This window comes from Solea solea, chromosome 20 (genome assembly GCF_958295425.1).
Source record: "Solea solea chromosome 20, fSolSol10.1, whole genome shotgun sequence".
In the NCBI taxonomy this organism is placed as follows: domain Eukaryota; kingdom Metazoa; phylum Chordata; class Actinopteri; order Pleuronectiformes; family Soleidae; genus Solea; species Solea solea.
Genome location: NC_081153.1, coordinates 22732333 through 22754832, shown reverse-complemented (window position 1 = coordinate 22754832; position 22500 = coordinate 22732333). Strand labels below are relative to the sequence as shown.

General features: G+C 41.5%; 1 protein-coding gene across 3 annotated transcripts in view; it reads left to right on the top strand.

Annotated features, from left to right (window-relative positions):
• The first annotated feature begins 714 nt into the window (after positions 1-714).
• Positions 715-22500, top strand: part of LOC131447199 (collagen alpha-1(XIV) chain-like) — a 59371-nt gene continuing 37585 nt past the window's right edge. For 2 of the 3 annotated variants that reach the window (XM_058618769.1, XM_058618768.1), the window contains exons 1-8: positions 715-852; positions 1562-1644; positions 8620-8736; positions 13095-13238; positions 13952-14035; positions 21615-21773; positions 21900-22019; positions 22104-22268. In XM_058618769.1, the coding sequence (XP_058474752.1) occupies positions 1563-1644; positions 8620-8736; positions 13095-13238; positions 13952-14035; positions 21615-21773; positions 21900-22019; positions 22104-22268 (871 nt within the window). In that variant the 5' untranslated portion in view covers positions 715-852; position 1562. The remainder of the gene's footprint in view (positions 853-1561; positions 1645-8619; positions 8737-13094; positions 13239-13951; positions 14036-21614; positions 21774-21899; positions 22020-22103; positions 22269-22500) is intronic. The other variant, XM_058618770.1, reaches the window with a different exon arrangement.

The following is a 22500-nucleotide window of genomic DNA, read 5'->3' as shown; positions in this document are numbered from 1 at the left end:
ACGATGAGTCGCAGCACGTTTGAACATGCGAGTTCAAAAGAGCACACGGCGTCAGCCTGCACACAGGAAGTGAGTGTCAGTGGTGAAACAAGATGAATGGAATTAGATGGAAAATTCAAATCTGTAACATTATATAATTCTGTCTGCATAAATACATACATGCATCAAATTTGCCCATGGTTTTGTATTATAGTGACATTCAACACCTTAGGAACATAAAATGTACCCATTAAAAACCATTATAATCTCTCCTGTATGAAAACATAAAGTCCTAACCCTAACCCTCAAACAATTCATTTTATGTCAAAAAACATATATAATTATTGAATTAATTATTTCATGGTCCATGTTGAAGTGCATCATTCATTTATTTTATCTGTCACTTTGCCACAGATTCCCAACACTTTTTTTAATATAAATGTTTTTTTATAAACTATTTTTTTCTAAACAATTTAATATCGTGCTGAAACTTTGTATCAAATACTGCTAACAGGAGCTAACACAAGCTGACTATATATATATATATATATATATATATATATATATATATTGTAGCATATATATATATATATATATTTCAAAAACAGGAGAAATACACAGAGAAATGTGATTATTTTTATTCTAATCTCAGTCAAAGGTTGACATTGACTATGAGGGGCTTTTATTTTGAAATGTTCACTCCGGCTGCGCTGTGTGTTTGTGTGTGTGTGTGTGTGTGTGTGTGTGTGTGTGTGTGTGAGAGAGAGAGCAGAGACTCTGCAGCAGCAGCTGCTCACACACACTCATCAGTGCTGGAGGACAGAAGAAGAAGAAGAAGAAGAAGAAGAAGAAGAAGAGCGCTGATCTGAGCAGGTAAGACCTTCATTTTTATTCGTCTTCATTAACGCACTCATTCACGCGCTGTCACCTAATCACGCGCCTTTTCCCTGTCCGCGCGGGTGTCGCACGTGCAGACTCACCTGTGCAGTCAAGAGAAGAAAAACTTCTGCGGATTTGACTGAAGAATAAAAAGTTATTTAGCATTCACGTCATATATCTGTGTTTATATATGCATCAGTGCGCGCGCGAGTGAAATGAAATGATGAGTTTAAAAAAAACATGAAGTCATATTATTTTTTATAAGTTTGTTTTGTTTAAAAGCAGGTGATAAAAAACTTCTATTACCTCGTTTTCACTCAATTGTCAATACTGTGAGTGACCAGCAGGTGGCGCTAAAATGTCACGAGGTTTCATTGTTTTTTTGTTTTTGTGAAAACATGGATTCTTATTTTGGTAATGAATGAATGAATTGGTTTGAGGGTGTAATGAAAACATGTTAAATATTTGTGGTGAATTTTCTTTTTTTAAAATTTGAGCAAAAAATATCAAACAAACTTTTTTCCACATAATGAGATTTTAAATAAATAAATATTTATATTTTTTCATTTTCAGATTTTCGATTCTCAAACAAACATGAAAACAACAAATAACACAATTCGTTCGCTCTCTGTCTGTCTCTCTCTGTGTCTCTTTATGTCTCTGTCTCGCTGTCTCTCTCTCTGTGTGACTGTCTCCCTCAAAGTATGCAGTTCTCGGTCAGACCACGTGTCCACCTGCTGGTCCTGCTTCTCGTCCCTCTGTTGTCTCAGCCGGCGTGGGGTCAAGGTAAGTAACAGCACCGCTCTGCTGTCCACTCCAGGCCACCAGGGGGCGTTTAACTGATCACATTGCTGCTCTCAGAGCTAAAGTGTCCACGTCCAGCCAGAGACAAATACAATCCACAGTTCAGAAATAATTTTGTGTCTTTGTTGCCACGACGACGACAGTCATCTTTATCAGACCTGATCGTCCTGTTAGTGTAGCGGCTATAAAGTTCCCTCCTGGACGCCACAAACCACGTTCATGTTCTTTATGTCGTTCATGTTCTTCATGTCCTTCATGTTCTTCATGTCGTTCATGTTCTTCATGTCGTTGAGGTCCTTCATGGCGTTCATGTTGTTCATGTCGTTCATGTTGTTCATGTCGTTCATGTTGTTCATGTCGTTCATGTTCTTCTTGTCGTTCATGTTCTTCATGTCGTTCATGGCGTTCATGTTCTTCATGTCGTTCATGGCATTCATGTTCTTCATGTCCTTCATGTCCTTCATGTCCTTCATTTCCTTCATGTCTTTCATGTTCATCTTGTCGTTCATGTCCTTCATGTTCTTCATGTCGTTCATGTCCTTCATGTTCTTCTAGTCGTTCATGTTCTTCATGTCGTTCATGGTCATTCATGTCGTTCATGGCGTTCATGTTCTTCATGGTGGTTCATGTTCTTCATGTCGTTCATGTACTTCATGTTGTTCATGGCATTCATGTTCTTCATGTCGTTCATGGCATTCATGTTCTTCATGTCGTTCATGTTCTTCTTGTCGTTCATGTTCTTCTTGTCATTCATGTTCTTCATGTCGTTCATTTTCATGTCGTTCATGGCGTTCATGTTCTTCATGTCGTTCATGGCATTCATGGCATTCATGTTCTTCATGTCGTTCATGTCCTCCATGTCTTTCATGTTCTTCTTGTCGTTCATGTCGTTCATGTTCTTCATGTCGTTCATGGTCATTCATGTCGTTCATGGCGTTCATGTTCTTCATGGTGGTTCATGTTCTTCATGTCGTTCATGGCATTCATGTTCTTCATGTCGTTCATGGTCTTCTTGTTGTTCATGTTCTTCATGTCTTTCATGTCCTTCAAGTCTTTCATGTTCTTGTCGTTCATGTCGTTCATGTCATTCATGTTCTTCATGTCTTTCATGTCTTTCATGTCCTTTATGTTCTTCTTGTTGTTCATGTTCTTCATGGCGTTCATGTTCTTCATGTTCTTCATGTCGTTCATGGCGTTCATGTTCATGTTCATGTTCTTGTCGTTCATGTCATTCATGTCATTCATGGCATTCATGTTCTTCATGTCGTTCATGTCCTTCATGTCTTTCATGTCCTTCATGTCTTTCATGTTCTTCTTGTCGTTCATGTTCTTCATGTCCTTCGTGTTCTTCATGTTCTTCTTGGCGTTCATGTTCTTCATGTCGTTCATGTTCTTGTCGTTTATGTTCTTGTCGTTCATGTTCTTCATGTCGTTCATGTCCTTCATGTTCTTCTTGTCGTTCATGTTCTTCATGTCGTTCATGTCATTCATGACCTCATGTCGTTCATGTTCTTCATGTCGTTCATGTTCTTCATGTTGTTCATGTTCATGTTCTTCATGGCGGTTCATGTTCTTCATGTCGTTCATGGCGTTCATGTTCTTCATGGCGTTCATGGTCTTCATGGCGTTCATGTTCTTCATGTTGTTCGTCTCGTTAATGGCGTTCGTGTCATTCATGTTCTTCATGTCGTTCATGTCCTTCATGTCCTTCATGTCTTTCATGTTCTTCTTGTCGTTCATGTTCTTCATGTCGTTCATGTTCTTCATGTCGTTCATGTCGTTCATGTTCTTCATGTCGTTCATGTTCTTCATGTCGTTCATGTCGTTCATGTTCTTCATGTCGTTCATGGCGTTCATGGCGTTCATGTTCTTCATGTTCTTCATGTGGTTCATGTCGTTCATGGCATTCATGTTCTTCATGTCGTTCATGTTCTTCTTGTCGTTCATGTCGTTCATGGCGTTCATGTCGTTCATGTTCTTCATGTGGTTCATGTCGTTCATGTTCTTCATGTCGTTCATGGCATTCATGTCGTTCATGGCATTCATGTCGTTCATGGCGTTCATGTTCTTCATGTTCTTCATGTCGTTCATGGCATTCATGTTCTTCATGTCGTTCATGTACAGCTTTATCCTCCAAACAAATGAACAGGGGAAAAGATCATGATTTATCTCTGTCGCTCGTTTTAATCACGGTTTCTGTTCATTTCCTGTCGTGCTGACATCGTCTCTCGCTCTCTTTAACTCATTTGGCAATTAACACGTTCACTCGTCACCTCGTTAACGGAACGACACGCATCCTAACACAATCGCTGACTTTAAAAGGAATAGTTTCTGGTTTTGTTATCAACATGTGCTTCCATGGGTTTGACTGAAGTTTGTAAACCACTCACTCTCCCACACCAAAGTTTAAATGTCTTATTTTTTATAATTTGGCATTTGAAATCCTTCGTTCAGATTTGCTTCAGTGACACAAAGTGACCACACAAGGCAGCAGAGGACCAGCAGCTTCTGTGTCCCTGCAGCTAAAATCACTGATTTTTCTCTATGAGGTTTGGTGTGGGAGAGTGAGAGAGTGACTTTTAACAAAAGTCTACCAATGAGATAAAGACGTGAAGATGTTCTTAAAGATATTGTAGACTTACATGGACGTAGATTTTATTACGTGACTCTTTTGTTAAGAATCTTCAACATCTAACGATGAAACTACACACGACACACTGACTGTGCCTTTAACAAACATGGAGAGTAATATTTAACTTCTGTGAAAGAGATTTGTCACATTAAATCTGATGATTGTTGTGTGTGTCTCTGTGAGTTTGTGTGTGAGTGGCTGTGTGTGTGTGTGTGTTTAATCGAGATTTTTAATGAATAAATCGTATAAAAATGTACATTCATGCACTCACAATGGTAAACAATCACGCGTTCATCAGTCATCACGTCTCGACAATGCGACACATTTTTTCCGATCACGTGGGATTTGAGCGTCTCAGAGGAAACAAAGTCCTTTTGTCTCGGAGACACAGAGACAAACTGTGGAGATGAAAAATCCCAGGTTGGTGATGAAGTTGCTTCACTTTTTCTTTGGTATTTAAATAATTATTCATTTATTTATTCATCTGCTGTTCAGTCTTCAAACTTCTTTACGTTCCTTCACGACTTGTCTTTCACTGAATCATGACTCGGCTAAAAACGATGGTTCACTCCGAAAAAAACTCAGCATCATCTGTGCACTGTAAAACTTTTTGGTTTCAACAAAGTAAAAAAAAAAAATTAAATTCTGATAAATATAACTTTGTCTTACTTTGAGTTTTAATCACCAATAACTAACAAAAACAATGGTTTACATGAAAGTCTACACTAGAAATTAGCCATTTTTTATTTGATTTAAATTTTCTCATTTAAAGAAAAATAATCTGTCACAAATACATGAAACAGACAGAACGTTAGCCAGAAAATGACAGATGCTTAAGCTAGCAGTGGACAGAAAGTTAGCCAACAGTTAGCCACAAAAAGATAGATGCTAAAGCTAGCAGTGGACAGAAAGTTAGCCACAAAAAGACAGATGCTAACTTTAGCAGTGGACAGAAAGTTTTCTCAAAGTTTTAAGAAAAAGAATCAGTCACAAATACGAGAAACGTGTCATCAAACACACACACACACACACACACACACATTTTTAGTGACTTTCAGTGACCTTTATTTGTAATAATTCAGCGATGATGAAAACATTTCTTTGGAGTGAACCCTGTGTGTGTGTGTGTGTGTGTGGAGTGTCATGGTCGTGTCGGTTTGTAAAGAAGCCTTGTTTACGTTGTGGCTCCTCCCTCTGTTCTGTGGCTGTGAGAGGAGCGGTGGAATGCTGCTGGATGAGTGTGGACGATGTGGGACGCCTGTCTGGCTCCGTCCGGTGTGAAAATGACGGGCTGTCGTGGCTGTTGTTGACCTGCACATGTGGCCGTTGGCCTCGCTCCAGTGTTCTCACAACAACAGGCGCCGCACGGGAGCCGAGCGAAAGCGCTGTTGACTCTCACAACACTGTGGTCGAGGTCACGGCGGAGTTCACTGTGACGGTGGAACATCTGAACACTCCTGCTGAGCTCAGGACACGCGCTATTCCTGTGACTTCTCCCTCTGCTGTCCTTTGTTCTTCCGCTGCTTGCCGTTAAAAGGGAGTCGCGTCCTCTCGTCCTCGTCCTCGTCCTCGTGATGACTTCAAAGCACAGACGCAGAGATCAGGACAGAAGAACAGGGGCTACTTCAGGCTTTTTTTTGGAATGCGGTTGTATGAGGTACTGCAGCTGAAAACCAGCAAACAATGGACTAGTCGACAAGTTTGTGAACCACTCACTCTCCCACACCAAAGCCCATAGAGAAAATCACTGATTGTAACATCACACACACACAGGAGTTGTTGATCCACTGCTGCCTCCATCACTAAGTTCAAATGGTTTTTATTTGTGAAATAGGCTTTTAAATTCCTTTGTTCAGATTGACCTCAGTGACACAAAGTGACCACACAAGGCAGCAGAGGACCAGCAGCTCCTGTGTCCCTGCCAGCTAAAATCCCTGATTTTCTCTCTGAGCTTTGGTGTGGGAGAGTGAGTTGTTGACAAACTAGAGTTTCCTGTTGGAAAAGTCTCTCGTTTGCTGGTTTTCAGCTGCAGTACCTCATACAACCACACCAAAAAAACCCTCCAAAGCCTCCAAATATCCCTTTAATGCTGACGATGAGTGAAACGAGGAAGAGAACGAGAGAGCGTGACTTTTCTTTTTAATGACACGTGTGTGTGTGTGTTTCTTCTCACTGGGAATAGATGCACTTTGTGTTTTCTTCTTCTCTACAGATGGAGCGACGCCGTCACCCTGGAGGGAGTTCAAAGTTCCGTCTGACGTTCGCTCTCACGTTCGCTCTCACGTTCGCTCTCACGTTCGCTCTCAAGTTTGGTCTGACGTTTGCTCTCTAGTTCGGTCTCACGTCGCTCTCACGTTCGCTCTCACGTTCGCTCTCAAGTTTGGTCTGACGTTTGCTCTCTAGTTCGGTCTCACGTCGCTCTCACGTTCGCTCTCACATTCACTCTCACGTTCGGTCTCACGTTCGGTCTCACATTCAGTCTCACGTTCGGTCTCGTGATCGCTCTCACGTTCGGTCTGACGTTCGGTCTGACGTTCGCTCTCACGTTCGCTCTCAAGTTCGCTCTCACGATTGGTCTCACGTTCGCTCTCACGTTCAGTCTGACGTTTGCTCTCTAGTTCGGTCTCGTGATCGCTCTCACGTTCGCTCTCGTGATCGCTCTCACGTTCGGTCTCACGTTCGGTCTCGTGATCGCTCTCACGTTCGGTCTCGTGATTGCTCTCACGTTCGGTCTCATGATCGCTCTCACGTTCGGTCTCACGTTCGGTCTCGTGATCGCTCTCACGTTCGCTCTCACGTTCGGTCTCACGATCGCTCTCACGTTCGGCCTCGTGATCGCTCTCACGTTCGGTCTCACGTTCGGTCTCACGTTCGGTCTCACGTTCGGTCTCACGATCGCTCTCACGTTCGGTCTCGTGATCGCTCTCACGTTCGGTCTCACGTTCGGTCTCGTGATCGCTCTCACGTTCGGTCTCACGTTCGGTCTCACGTTCGGTCTCACGTTCGGTCTCACGTTCGGTCTCACGATCGCTCTCACGTTCGGTCTCGTGATCGCTCTCACGTTCGGTCTCACGTTCAGTCAGTGAGTCGAGCCAAACAGAAGGAGGAGCAGCGCCCACAGAACCTGCTCGTCTGTCACTTGTCATGATTTACACCAACATTTAAGGATAAACAGACATTTTCTCTTCTTTATGACACAGCATATGGTTCCTGTTGAAGAGAAAGATGTTAAAACATCTGCATGAAATATTCGGTGTCAATCAAAACCTCAAACCTCAGCAGTTTGCATCAATTATCCTCCGCGACTGAACACAACTGAACTCACTCCAGTGTGTATGGACGTCGTCGACTCATCTGCACTCACGGTGACGGCAGTTTCTCTCATATTAAAGGGACTGTTTGGAACTTTTGATGGTTTGATGGTATGAGGCGCTAACACAGAGTCGGTGTGTTTGCATATGAGTGACTGAACTCTGGGTTCATGTGCTGAGAAACGGCCGAGGGCAGGAGGAGTCAAGCTCAGGGAAAACATGGCTGTGACTGTGGACCAATGAAAGACTCACACGCTAACATCAATGTCAGCTTTACGTCTACGATGTCTTTAAGAACACGTTCACGTCTTTGTCTCACTGTGAGACAGACTTTTCCAACAGGAAACTGAAGTTTGTAAACCACTCACTCTCCCACACACTCTCCCACACACACACACACACACACACACACACTCACTCTCCCACCCCAAACCTCATAGAGAAAATCACTGATTTTAACGTCACACACACACAGGAGTTGTTGATTCACTGCTGCCTCCATCACTAAGTTCTAATGTCTTATTTTAGTGAATTTGGCTTTGTTCAGGTTTACATCGGTGACACAAAGTGTCCACACGAGGCAGCAGTAGCTGATTTTCTCTGTGGGGTCTGGTGTGGGAGAGTGAGTGGTTTAAACTGACACAGAAGTCTTTTGTGTCCACAGTAGCAGTCATGTTTTCTCTGAGCGTCTCACCTGTGCCAGCTTCCTCAAAACCTCAAGAAGATAAGTGGGTGAAAATGAATGAATGCCTCGTGTGCTGTCAGCACAGGGGGCGCTCACAGCACAGTCACCTGTATTTAACACACTGACCATGTTCCTCATATAATGACACCTCAAAAAAAACCCTCAACTGTCCCTTAAGATGAAACTCTTAGGTAGATGGATGTTGCTTGATGTGGGTTCATTGGTTTTTTTTATTCATTCATTCATTCATTCATTCACATATTTACAAACATATTTCTCACACACAGGTGTCGTGTAAAGCTGCTCGTCTTGTTTTTGTCTCCATCCAGTTTCTTCACCTCGAAGGTTTCGTTCCAAACTTGTGAGTCCGAGCAATCTGCTGGTGATGTGGAAAGAGCCTCGAGGAGAGTTTGAGGGCTACAGAGTCATCTACACCACAAACCCAGGTATGACAGAGACAGACATCCACACTGACGACAGCTGTGGCTCAACGTGGTCTTGTGAAGGATTCATGAGCGACCTGATCACAAGCTTTTTAACCTGTGAACTCAGGAATTCCACTTTATGTCACTGTTAGAGTGAGTTTAACATCACTCTCACACACACACACACACACAGGAGCTGTTGATCCACTGCTGCCTAAGTTCACTAAGTTCAAATATGTTGTTATTTAAATTCGGCTTTTAAAATCGTTTACTCAGATTGACCTCAGTGACACAAAGTGACCACATGAGGCAGCAGAGGACCAGCAGCTAAAATCACTGATCCTCTCTATGAGGTTTGTTGTGAGAGAGTGAGTGTGTTTACAGACTTGAGATAAAGACGTGAATATGTGACGTAGATATCGCACACTTAAACTGACGTAGATTTTAGTAGATGCGTCTTTTGTTAAATGTGTTTTTCATCTCCACACCAAACCTCATAGAGAAAATCAGTGAGTTTAGCTGCTGGTCTACTGCTGCCTCGTGTGGTCACTTTGTGCCACTTAAGTAAATCCAAATGCAGGATTTTAATGTTAAAATCACTGATTTTCTCTATGGGCTTTGGTGTGGGAGAGTGAGTGATTTACAGACTTCAGTTTCCTGTTGGAAACGTCCGTGAGATAAAGACGTGAATGTGTTCTTAAGATATCATTGACTTAAAATCTCAGGCTGATTCTCAGCAGTCGTGACAGAATCCCGCCAACACGTGTGTTCTGCTGGTGGAACAAATATTCTAGTTATGCACAGATGAGCACAGGAGCACAAGCTTCTTTCTGCCCCTGAGGGAAAACTCATCATTTTTCTATGTGGTCGCTCCCTGTTGGTTCATAATTCACCGAGGACGAGACGTGAAACCGCACACGCTGAGAATCTGCGCTTCATTTTAACGTTGTTGATCGATGCTTCAAACAAACAGCTTGCGGGTTTTCTCTCTGGGTGTGGACCACGTTTGATCCACTGCACTTTATTATTTTTAAATGTGACTGGAAGTCAATCGCTCAGCTGCACAATCACACTTTCTGTTTGTCCACACTAAAACAAGACCCTGCAGTTTTCAAAATAAAAGTCTTAGTTACGGTTTGCCCACACTAAAGCAACACCATGTCATTTTCAAAATAAAAGACTTTGTTACTGTTTGTCCCGCTCAATCATGAAGCTGCAGTTCTCAAAATAAAATACTAGTATAATAGTTTTTGCTTGTCCACACTGAATAATGACCCTATGGTTTTCAAAATAGAAGGTTTAGTTTCTGTTTGTTGACACTTAAACAGGACCCTGCAGTTTTCAAAATAAAATAGTTGGTTTCTGTTTGTCCACACTAAAACAAGACCCTGCAGTTTTCAAAATAAAAAACTTGGCTTCTGTTTGTCCACACTAAAACAAGACCCTGCAGTTTTCAAAATAAAAAACTTGGTTTCTGTTTGTCCACACTAAAACAAGACCCTGCAGTTTTCAAAATAAAATAGTTGGTTTCTGACGCTGCAGTTTTCAAAATAAAATAGTTGGTTTCTGTTTGTCCACACTAAATAAAATAAGGGTCAGGGTTACTCTTACTCATCCACTCTAAATCACAACCCTGCACATGCATCAAGGTCTCATCATGTGCGACTGAACCTGCCGTTTGTTTTTTACTGTTTTCACAGACTTTAATCACAGTCTTGAAATCATAACTGATACGTTTACTTTGCACGTGCGACGCGAGCTGCTCTGTGATTATCATAATAAAAGGCTGTAGCTCGGTTTGAACCCTGGTCAGGTTTGTTTTAGTCGAGTAAATAACAGCCGATGTTTTTACTGCTAAAACCGAGGGCTTTCATCTTGTTGTCAGTAAAAAGCAGAATAATTGTGCGATGTCAGGTGGTGAACGCCTCCACATCCGAAGCAATGGCATCTCTGTAAATGTCTCATCTTCTGTCACTGACTCATTTAACTTTCACCTCTTTTAACAGCTGCTTCTTCAGTTTATGGAGCACAAAGGTTTTCCAACATGGTGTCTTTGTAGCCACATGTAATGGATAAGCCCCGCCCCTGTGGCCTACCAAAGTAAGATAAGTGGATGGGGTGACAAACATGAAAACACAACCCTGCAGTTTACAAACCTCTACACTTTCTCTTTGGCCACATTAAAACAAGACCCTGCTGTTTTCTGAATAAAATACTTAGTTTCTGTTGGGCTACACTAAATCACAACCTTGCTGTTTTCAAAATAAAACTTTACACTTTCTCTTTGTCCACACTAAAACAAGACCATGCTGTCTTGAAAATAAAAGTCCCAGTTTCTTTTTGTCCACACTAAAACAAGACTGCTGTTTTCAAAATAAGTGTCACTTTCTGTTAGTCCACACTAAATCACATCCTTGCCGTTTTCAAAGTAAAAGACTGAGTTTCTTTATTTTCCACATTAAAACAAGACCCTGCTGTTTTCATAATAAAAGTCCCAGTTTCTCTTTGTCCACACTAAAACAAGACCCAGCTGTTTTCAAAATAAGTGTCACTTTTTGTTTGTCCACACTAAATCAAATCCTTGCAGTTTTCGAAATAAAAGACTCAGCTTTTGTTTGTCCACACTAAATCATGACATTGCAGTTTTCAAAATAACACTCAGCTTTTTGTTTGTCCACACTAAATTACGACCCTGCAGTTTTCAAAATAACAGAGTCAGTTTCTGTTTGTCCACACTAAAACGAGACCTTGCAGTTTTCAAAATAAAAGACTCAGTTTGTGTTTGTCCACACTAAAACGAGACCTTGCAGTTTTCAAAATAAAAGACTCAGTTTTTGTTTGTCCATACTAAAACGAGACCTTGCAGTTTTCAAAATAAAAGTCTCAGTTTCACTTGGTCCACACTAAAAGAAGACCTTGCAGTTTTCAAAATAAAAGCCTCAGTTTCACTTGGTCCACACTAAAACAAGACCTTGCAGTTTTCAAACTAAAAGTCTCAGTTTCACTTCGTCTACACTAAAACAAGACCTTGCAGTTTTTCAAAATAAAAGTCTCAGTTTCACTTTGTCCACACTAAAACAAGACCTTGCAGTTTTCAAAATAAAAGTCTCAGTTTCACTTTTTTGTGGACAAAAACAAGACTTTTGAGAAACATCATCATTTCCAGAGTTTGACAAACTGATCACTTCGCTTGTTAGTTGCATCTTTGCTGCCTTTAATCAGAGTTTACTGGTCTGGGGTTTAGGAGAAAATCCCACACCAGACCTGGTTTTTGTTTGACGCCATCTTTGTCTCACACGTCAAACGGGGTGAAAGTTAAAAACCTGACAGAAAACGTAGAGAAATGTCTTTTCAGTGACAATTTGTGGACTTAAACTGTTGGACATGTTTACTTCTGTCTGTCCTCTGTCTCCTCACCTCATCCATCTCTGTCTGGGTTCTTTTCCCCCTCCTAAATGTCTTCTTATCTCTCCATCTTGTCCTCTGTCTTCCCTTCATTTGTTTCCTTCACTCTCTCTCGTGCATCGCTCGTCTCAGCATCATCCGTCTTCACCGTCTCTCGTGTTTTAGGCAGATGTTTCTGGAGTTCACGCAGGTCAAGTTTTCAGAGCTGGTGGAATTGTTTGTTTGTCAAATATTGGAATGATTCTGAACTCCTGAGCTCGTGAACGTAACGCAGGGCTCGCGGCCTGTTGAGCAGCTTCAAGATGCTTTCAAGAAACCTCGTAAATGACATCACTTCTGCAGATACAAGGACATGTGAAGCCCTCTCACTAAACGCTCGCTGCTGCCACCTTGTGATCATAGATGCACCATGGAAAAAGTTTACTGGAGCAGAAAAATACTTGCTTTATATTTTAGGATTAAAGTTAACCGCACCTAAAATCACAAATAGTTTTCTCCCAGATTACACCGTACTTTTGGAAATGAATAATATTTGTGGTGTAAACTCTGTCACATTTAAATTAAAATGTTCTTAATTCAACTGGAAAATAAACTCCCACTGATTTTCTGTGGTGAATTTCTGGAAAACAAACAAACAGGGGGCGCTGTTGCTTTTCCACCCGTCTCTGTCCCAGCCTTGATGCTGATTGGCTTTTGTGACATTAGTTGCACAAATTTGCGAAATTCTTGAAAACTTGAAAAAGGTAAAGCTAATCACGCTAACTTTGCGTCATTTTGTTGAAGTGGATGCAAAATGTGTGGCTATTTGACTTTGTACTTTTGTGTTGTCGCAAAACGTTTCACAAAATGAATGTCGTTCCGTTCACTTGTTTGCGATATTTGAACTCGTTCGACTTTGAGTGACAGTTTCCTGTTTTTCGATGATGATCCTGATCGGTTTTTTTTTTGTTCTTTTTTTCTGTTTTTGTGAAAAGGTGGAGAGCAGGAGGAAGTTCAGGTATCAAAGGAGGAAGCCAAGCTCCTCATTTCTGACTTTGACTCGTCAAAAGAATACGACTTTCAGATCATTGCAGTCGGAGGAGGACGAGAGAGCAAACCTCTGCTGGCCAAACATGAAGGTAGGAAAACTCCACCCACTTCATAAAGAACGTTGTTTTGGGGAATTCCATTCCATCAGACGCAAACGTCTACTTGGACTCAAGGATCAACCCTTAAAGATTTAAGAGGTCAAAGGTCACTGTGACCTTACAAACACATATTTTCATATTTCATTATCTTGAGAGAATCATTTAATCATCTTTGAGTCCAAGTGAACGTTAAGTAACTGCAGTAACACATATTTGTTTGGTGGTTCACTTGGACTCACTGTTGTGAGGCCACAGGTCACCGACCTCACAAACATTCTTTTCCTTATAAATGCGTCATCTGAACAACATCTCAAAAAAGGCACAAACGTTCATTTGGACAATCTTTTTTAAATCTTTTTTTTAGATTTGGGACGTAGAAACGTTCACTTGTATTCGGAGATGAACTGATTAGCATGTCACAGTGTCTTTGTCAATGCACGATCTTTAAACCGCATCATGATAAATGATTTAAAATCTATTAGAAACGTTCACCTCGCTCGTTGCACGATTTACAGCCAAAGTTTACGGTGACATCAGGGTTTTATGAATATAATTTATTCAGTTCCAAATGTTCATTTGGAATCATTTCGAATTTGTGCGTCAAATTTTGTCTCAAACGTTCACTTGGAAGCACACACATCTGTTTCCACTGAGGTGATCAAAGGTGAAGGATCTTAAATTCTTCATTGTTTGTTTTTTTCCAGCTCAGCGTTCGGGCGTCGAGGTGGTTCAGCCCCAGAGGAGACAAGATGGCGGCGTCATGGAGGAAAACAACGAGATCATGGAAGGTAAGATCCTCCTCGACAGGAGGCGGAGCAAGTGAAGAGAAAGTCAGACGGGGGGAAAGAGATCGGCGCGAACCAACGTCTGGATTCAAGAGCCGAGGAAAAAAATTAATCGAAATATAAATCTTTGAAAGTCAAGGAAACGACGTGTGATTCCAAACATGAGAGGAGACCTTTCACAATAAAAGCACTCTTAATGGATCTTTGAAGCAACTGACACCTGAATAAAGGAGGAAGCTCCTGATGGATCCAGGGGAGTGGACGATGAAGAAGCCTGGCAAACACTCCTTCCTCCTCCTCACTTTCTTTTTTTTCGTACATCAGAAAACGAAATGGAGGCGTGTCACTGTAATATTCCTGCGATTATCAACAAACCAGTTTCCCCGGAGACAAGAAGAGGAAATAAAAACCAGTGAATCCAGACGAGAGGAAATGAACGAGAGAGAGAGTGAGAGAGAGAGAGAGAGAGACGCGACGCTGAAGCAATCGGACAAAGAGAAGAGGAAAATGAAAAGAGGAGCGAAGGAAACAAGCGTGTGTGTGTGCGTGTGCGTGTGCGTGCGTGTGTGTGTGTGCGTGTGTGCGTGTGTGTGCGTGCGTGTGCGTGCGTGTGTGTGTGCGTGATGAAACATAAAAGTGAAATAAAGGCTGCTGTTGAAAACGCGCCACGTCTCCGTGTGTGATGTCGCGGTCGGACGTTAAAAAAGCCTCAAACCTAAATGACAGCGTGTTCACGTCTAAAACTCTTTCTGTTCATTTATCTCCACATTTAGAATCTTCACTTTGAATTGTGCTTCTGCTTAAGGTTAGTCGTTGACTAGTTATGGTGAGGTTAGTCATTGACTTGTTCTGGTTAGTCGTTAACTAGTTATGGTGAGGTTAGTCATTGACTAGTTCTGGTTAGTCGTTAACTAGTTCTGGTTAAGGTTACTCATTGACTAGTTCTGGTTAGTCGTTAACTAGTTCTGGTTAAGGTTACTCATTGACTAGTTCTGGTTAGGGTTACTCATTGACTAGTTCTGGTTACGATCACTCGTTAACTAGTTCTGGTTAAGGTCAGTTATTGACTCGTTGTGGTTAGTCGTTAACTAGTTATGGTGAGGTTAGTCATTGACTAGCTATACTCGCGTCCCGTATAATGCTCTCTCTCTTGGCTCCGCCTCTTTGAGTGTCCCGCTCAGAGCTGACTCCGGTTCACTCCGTGCCCCGCCCTCGCTGAATACCACACCTGCTCGTCTGTCTGGACTCTGTTTGACTCACAGTCGTCTGCTGTAATGAGCTGAGGTTCCTGCGGTGACCCAGTTTCCTGCTGCTGTCGCCTCCTGCAGTGTTTACTCCTCCTGCTCCTCCTCCTCCTCCTCCTCCTCCTCCTCCTCCTCTGTCCACCGCTTTTATTTTTGAGACACACTTGTATTTGTGAGGCTCTGACGGTGTTTTCTTGTCTCTGTTACAGAAACGACAAAAGAGCCAAACAAAAATAACAATAACAGTTGAAATAATCCATGAAAAATGCTTATTCACTTTAAAGGGAGACTTCAGGTTTTGTGAGACAAGAGACAAATGTGTCTCACAGTGAGATAAAGACGTGATCGTGTGACGTAGATTTTGGTTAAGAGGCTAAAATCGATGATGGTTAACGATCATTGATGAATGTTGATGTCATCACTTCACCTGCTCCTCACTCTTGATAAATGCTGATTTTGAGATGTGACAGGTGAACACATTATTATGAAGAGTGAATCCTCGAGTTTCATCAGCAGATTTCACCGAGCGTTGTCTCATGATGGCAATTATGCAGAATGAACCTCCACACTGTGGTTACATCTTCATCATGGTTGTCATAGACTCACCTGTGCAGCCTGGACACTGTGTGTGTGTGTGTGTGTGTGTGTGTGTGTGTGTGTGTTCCTACATTCCTGAACAAACTGTCCTGACAGGAATCAGGATTTAAGTTGGGGTCAAACAGAGGTGAGGGAATCACACACTCACTATAACTCACTTTACAGCAGCTGTAGTGAAGCCCCTACAGCAGAACCTTGTGGTCGCCATGGTTACGGTAACCGACGCCAGGCTACGCTAAGTCTTAAAGGTAACACGCTCTGGTTTTTGTTGTTGTTTTTAAAAATGGCTCGATATCGTTTGCGAAGCGTCCATTTTGAAACGTCAAGATTTGCAGTTTCTTTGGCGCCATCTGTTTTTTTCTGGTTGTTTTTGTTCAGGCTCCACCCCCTAACAAACTAATGGCTCCTCCCTTTTTCATCCGCAAGCCTCCAAGGATGTGAAGGGTGGACGACACAGCTGCCACTTTCTCTCTCTACACATTCACTTCCTGTTAAAGGTCACACATAAAAAATGTCAAACTAATTTTAAACTTTTTAGGTCTCCGCGTTTAACCTTTGACCTTTCACTTACAGACACTCTGTATGCGTGTGTTGCTGTATTTAGGTAAAAAAAAAACAATCGTAGTTGCGAGAAAGTTGGTTACACACAACACACAACGCTAGGTGTGGAATGGTTCTTTCGAAAAATCTGGTTCAGTTTATGACGCATAACGTAGCGTGAGCCTTGTGCTAGTAACCCAGAGGAGGCGTGTCCTGTTGAGTGCTGCAGATCTGTTGCAAAAATGTCACAAGGAGACGCAGGAGGAGCCCCAGAGTTGGAGGAGGCGCCCGCAGCAGCAGTATTGGTTCGTTGGTGGACAAAAGTGTAACTGTATGTAAACGCTGTAAACACGTGTTACTTATGCTAGCGGCAGCACTGCAAATATGCTAGTGGCAGCACTTCAAATATGCTAGTGGCAGCACTTCAAATATGCTAGCGGCAGCACTTCAAATATGCTAGCGGCAGCGCTTCAAATATGCTAGCGGCAGTGCTTCAAATATGCTAGCGGCAGCACTTCAAATATGCTAGCGGCAGTGCTTCAAATATGTTAGCGGCAGCACTTCAAATATGCTAGCGGCAGTGCTTCAAATATGCTAGCGGCAGCACTTCAAATATTCTCGTGGCAGCGCTTCAAATATGCTAGCGGCAGCACTTCAAATATTCTCGTGGCAGCGCTTCAAATATGCTAGCGGCAGCACTTCAAATATGCTAGCGGCAGTGCTTCAAATATGTTAGCGGCAGCACTTCAAATATGCTAGCGGCAGTGCTTCAAATATGCTAGAGGCAGCACTTCAAATATTCTCGTGGCAGCACTGCAAATATGCTAGCGGCAGCGCTTCTAATATGCTAGCGCTTCTGCGGCGACATCAGCCCAGTGTGATGCGAGAGTCGAGTCAGAAAAAGTAGCTTCTGCTCCTGCAGCATTTAAACTGACACTCGTGAGAAGTCAGACAGGTCAAAGGTCAAACGTAAAGTAATGAGGGTGTTCATAGTGACAGATGTGCAGCCTTATGTCGTGATGGAGGACGCAGGATTTCAGCATGTGATTAATATTCCATCACACAGTGATTCCTGAACTTTATGAAGAAACGATGACCAACTGTCAAAGAATTGTGCGACAGTGTCCGTGGTTCTGACCACAGATGGATGGAGCTCCAGTCACTGAAAGGTTTCGTTACTTTCATTCAGAGTGGGAGATTTTACAGACCCGCCCACTTTATGAAAGACACACCGGCACCGGCAAATTCCACCCGACACGTAAAATGTTAATAACGTATTTTTTTAGCACCATTCTTTGCTGGATTTTTCGTAAAGTCAGAAGATTGTTTCGCAGCTATGTTGTTTTTTAACCATTAGTAACATTTTTTGTAAAGTTCCCGCCGTTTTCAGAATATATAAATAAATCCGGACAAATTCTTCTATGTTTTAGTTTATTTATTTGTTGTCCTCTGGATGAGGTCTCTTTAAATGTGGAACAGTCGGTTTATTCGTGGATAATTATCATCTCGCTGACGTGAAGAGACCATAGAAGAAGAAGAAGAAGACAAGCGGCGAGTGGACAGCAGTGAAGACGAGGGACTCGTCGTCAGGAGAGGACGACGTGTCCTTCGTCCTCTCCTGACGACGTGTTGATTTAGTGAAATTGGAAAATGAGCAGTGTGTCGTTTGATCACCTTCTGTTTGACACTGACTCTCAAAGATGGCGTCTGCTCATTTCTTTCCTCCTGTGGATGAGACGATGCATAATTAATGAGGAAAATATGAATCTGTACATAAATAAATCAGCAGTCAAAGTGTGGTGAAATATCAGTGTGAGTGTGGATCTCTAGATTTATACTTCCTTTGTTTTATTGGTTTAATGACCTGAATAATGAGAGTTCTGTAGCTTTAGAATCAGCATTTTGAGCCAAGTTCTTTGTTTACTGAGGACGTCGTCTTCATAGAGTCATGTTTCCACAGCAGTTACTGTGGGGTTGATTTTCCCTCAGTAATCAAACCTAATTACAAAATTTACTTATCTTTCCAAAATCCACTGTCACAGAGACGGCAACGCCTCTGCGAGAGCTGGTGTTCAGAGTTTTCACAGGAACGTTGTTACTGCGAGACACTGAGCGCACTGACACACACACACACTCACAGTCACACACAGAGAGTGTGTGTGTGTGTGACTGTTCACACATGTATAATGTTATTTTCATTCTTTCATCAAACGCATCTTGAGTTTATTTAATCAAAATAACACCATGTGTTAAAGAAACGGCACTCAAATGCTAACAAAGTTATCTTTGAATATTGTGTAAAAGAAATACCACTGAACTGAAATACCACTGAACAGTAATACCACTGAACAGTAATACCACTGAACAGAAATACCACTGAACAGAAATACCACTGAACTGAAATACCACTGAACAGAAATACCACTGAACTGAAATACCGCTGAACAGAAATACCACTGAACAGTAATACCACTGAACTGAAATACCACTGAACAGAAATACCACTGAACTGAAATACCACTGAACTAAAATACCACTGAACAGAAATACCACTGAACTGAACAGAAATACCACTGAACTAAAATACCACTGAACAGAAATACCACTTAACTGAAATACCACTGAACAGTAATACCACTGAACTGAAATACCACTGAACAGTAATACCACTGAACTGAAATACCACTGAACAGAAATACTGCTGAACTGAAATACCACTGAACTAAAATACCACTGAACAGAAATACCACTTAACTGAAATACCACTGAACAGAAATACCACTGAACTGAAATACAACTGAACTTTTAGATTTTGGAATTATAAGTAGATTTGTAATTATAAAATCTACTTTTAAGATTTTATAATAATTTGGATTTTATAATTCCAAACTCTACTTATAATTCCAAACTTATAAGTATATTTATTATTATTATTTATTATTAAGAATAATAAATAGATTTTGGAATTATACGTAGATTTTGGAATAATAAGTAGATTTTGGAATTATAAGTAGATTTTTGAATAATAAGTAGATTTTTGAATAATAAGTAGATTTCGGAATAATAAGTAGATTTTGGAATAATAAATAGATTTTGGAATTATAAGTAGATTTTGGAATTATAAATAGATTTCGGAATTATAAATAGATTTTGGAATAATAAGTAGATTTTGGAATAATAAATAGATTTTGGAATTATACGTAGATTTTGGAACTATAAGTAGTGTTTGGAATAATAAGTAGATTTTGGAATATAAGTAGATTTCGGAATAATAAGTAGATTTCGGAATAATAAGTAGATTTTGGAATAATAAGTAGTATTTTTAAGTCTTTTTAACTGAGCTACAGTGACATTGTGCGCTCATCACTCTTCAGAAGTAATAAAGATGAAATAAAGTAACAGATATTAAATGTGTGATATTTTGAGGTGGACGTACGCAGGTGAAGTGAAAACCACCTGCGTCGTTAAAGCTTCCACACAACGACCACGGGCGCCATGACAGCTGACCTTTTGGCCCCTCCCCTCACGTGTCAGTTACCTGAGTGCAGGTAAATCTGTCACACAAACGCCTGAGGTACAATCATATCGGCCTTGAAGTGTCGCTAGCTCTCGCTCCTCGGATGATTAACTTGGCTGTGACTCCGCCCCCTCTGACTACAGGACATTAGGGGGGCGTTGCCATCTTAATGGTTTTTATATGATGGATCACTGCAGTGGTGAGGCTTTCCCATCATGCAGCTGGTGGATTAACACTCATTCAGCCTCCTTCTCCTTCTTTACTGAAACTGTAGTGTCCTGCAGGAGGCGCTCTGTGCCACTTTAATCTTTATTGTTGCCTCGGAAAAGATTTTTGAGTAACATTTATCTTTTCCTAAACTGTTTTTGTATCGTAAGATTTTCTTTTATCGTGAGTAACTTTTTTTCGTCCTCACCGTGTTTTTCGTAACGTCAGAAGCTTGTTTTGTACGTTTTTTAACGCGTTTGTTGTGTCATTTTTTTTTCTTTTTAGCTAGTATCGCAGTTTTTATTGTGTTTTTTTGTTCGAAACATTAGTTAGGTTAGTACCTTTACATTATGTTAAACCTAACATTTATTTATGTAACGCGTTTGTCGCAATGCTAGTTCCAAGTTTTTTTTGTATCGTTCATCTTTGTAACAAAGTCGCAAAGTCCTCACCGTGTTTTTCGTAACGTCAGAAGCTTGTTTTGTACGTTTTTTAACGCGTTTGTTGTGTCATTTTTTTTTTCTTTTTAGCTAGTATCGCAGTTTTTATTGTGTTTTTTGTTCGAAACATTAGTTAAGTTAGTACCTTTACATTATGTTAAACCTAACATATTTATTTTGTGGTCAACTGTTCTTATTACTCTCTTGTGTGGTGAAACTCTTGGATCATGAATTCTTTTCACAGCAGTGTGCGTGTGTGTGTGTGTGTGTGTGTGGTAAAGAGTGATACAGCAGCAGAGAATTCCGACACTGTAGAGACTTGTAAGGAGTGATACACTTCTCTGTTCCTGTCAATGAAGAATGGCCTCAACACACACACTCACACACACACACACACACAGACACACACACGTTTGAAATTCATGACTTGAGGGGACATTGCATTGACTTAAATTCATTTCCTGGAGACTCTAACCTTAACCACAATTACTACTGGCCTAATCCTAATCCTAATCCTAACCTTAAAACATATCTTTACCTTAAAATGTAGTCATTTACATTGTGGGGACTTGATTTTTGTCCCCACAAGGAAGACAAGTCTCCATAATGTGACTGTAAACGGGATTAGGTCCCCACAACATTAGTAATACATGGACACGCACACACACCCTGACAACATGCTGTAACCTGAAGGAAATATTCTCTGACACATGAGCTGGATTAGAGATGTGGTGCCAGCAGCTGCTCATATACAGTGAAGCGGTCACATGATCAGAGCAGAGAGTCTCAGGCATTAACTTTACACTGTGGATGAAGATGATGAAGACGATAACGGATGTTTGTTTTTTTCAGTGTTTTCTAAACAAACTGAAGCGTACACTGAAGACACTGACACGTAGAGTCAGTTAAAGTCTACGGTGTCGACGTCACATGATCACGTCTCTATGTGTAAACCACTCACACACTCATGTCCTCAGGGTTTAATGAAGCTGAATCATCTCTGAACATGTTTGATGTCTTTGTCCATCTGTCTCCAGCTGAAGACGGCTTCATGTGTAAGAGTCCGGCCGTCGCAGACATCGTGATCCTGGTGGACGGATCCTGGAGCATCGGACGCATCAACTTCAGGCTGGTCAGAACCTTCCTGGAAAACTTGGTCCGGGCTTTTACTGTGGAGATCGACAAGACCCGGATCGGTGAGAACGGTTTGGTTTCAGTGGCTCGGGTGGTTTTCTGTGCAGTGTACACAGCGCCTCCTACTGTCCACAGCACATCCTGCAGGACACTCAGATGACCTCAGTCTCATGTGTGTGCGTGTGCAGGTCTGGCTCAGTACAGTGGAGACCCGAGGATCGAGTGGCATCTGAACGCTCACAGCACCAAAGAGGCCGTGATCGACGCCGTCAAACATCTGCCGTACAAGGGAGGAAACACTCTCACTGGTACAGAGACACAGAGACATGGACAGACAGACGGGCGGAGACACAGTCAGTCCTCTCACCTGTATCTGTCCTCACTGTCCGCAGGTTTGGCTCTGACCTTCATCCTGGAAAACAGTTTCAAACCCGAGTCTGGATCCAGAGCCGGTGTTCCCAAAGTCGGGATCCTCATCACAGACGGCAAATCCCAGGACGACGTAATCCCTCCGGCCCGGAGCCTGAGGGACGCCGGGATCGAGCTGTTCGCCATCGGTACGAGAGTTCACTTTCACCTCGACTGTCAAATATATTTGAAGAGAAAAATATTCCAGATTCCAAGTGTTTATTGTCAGATGAACAGTAAACAAACATGTTTCCCTGTACACTCAAAATACCTGCAAAAAGTGAACCAAGAAATACTATTCAAAATACTATATACATATATATGTATATACTATATACAGTATATATGTATATATATATATACATATATACTGTATATGTT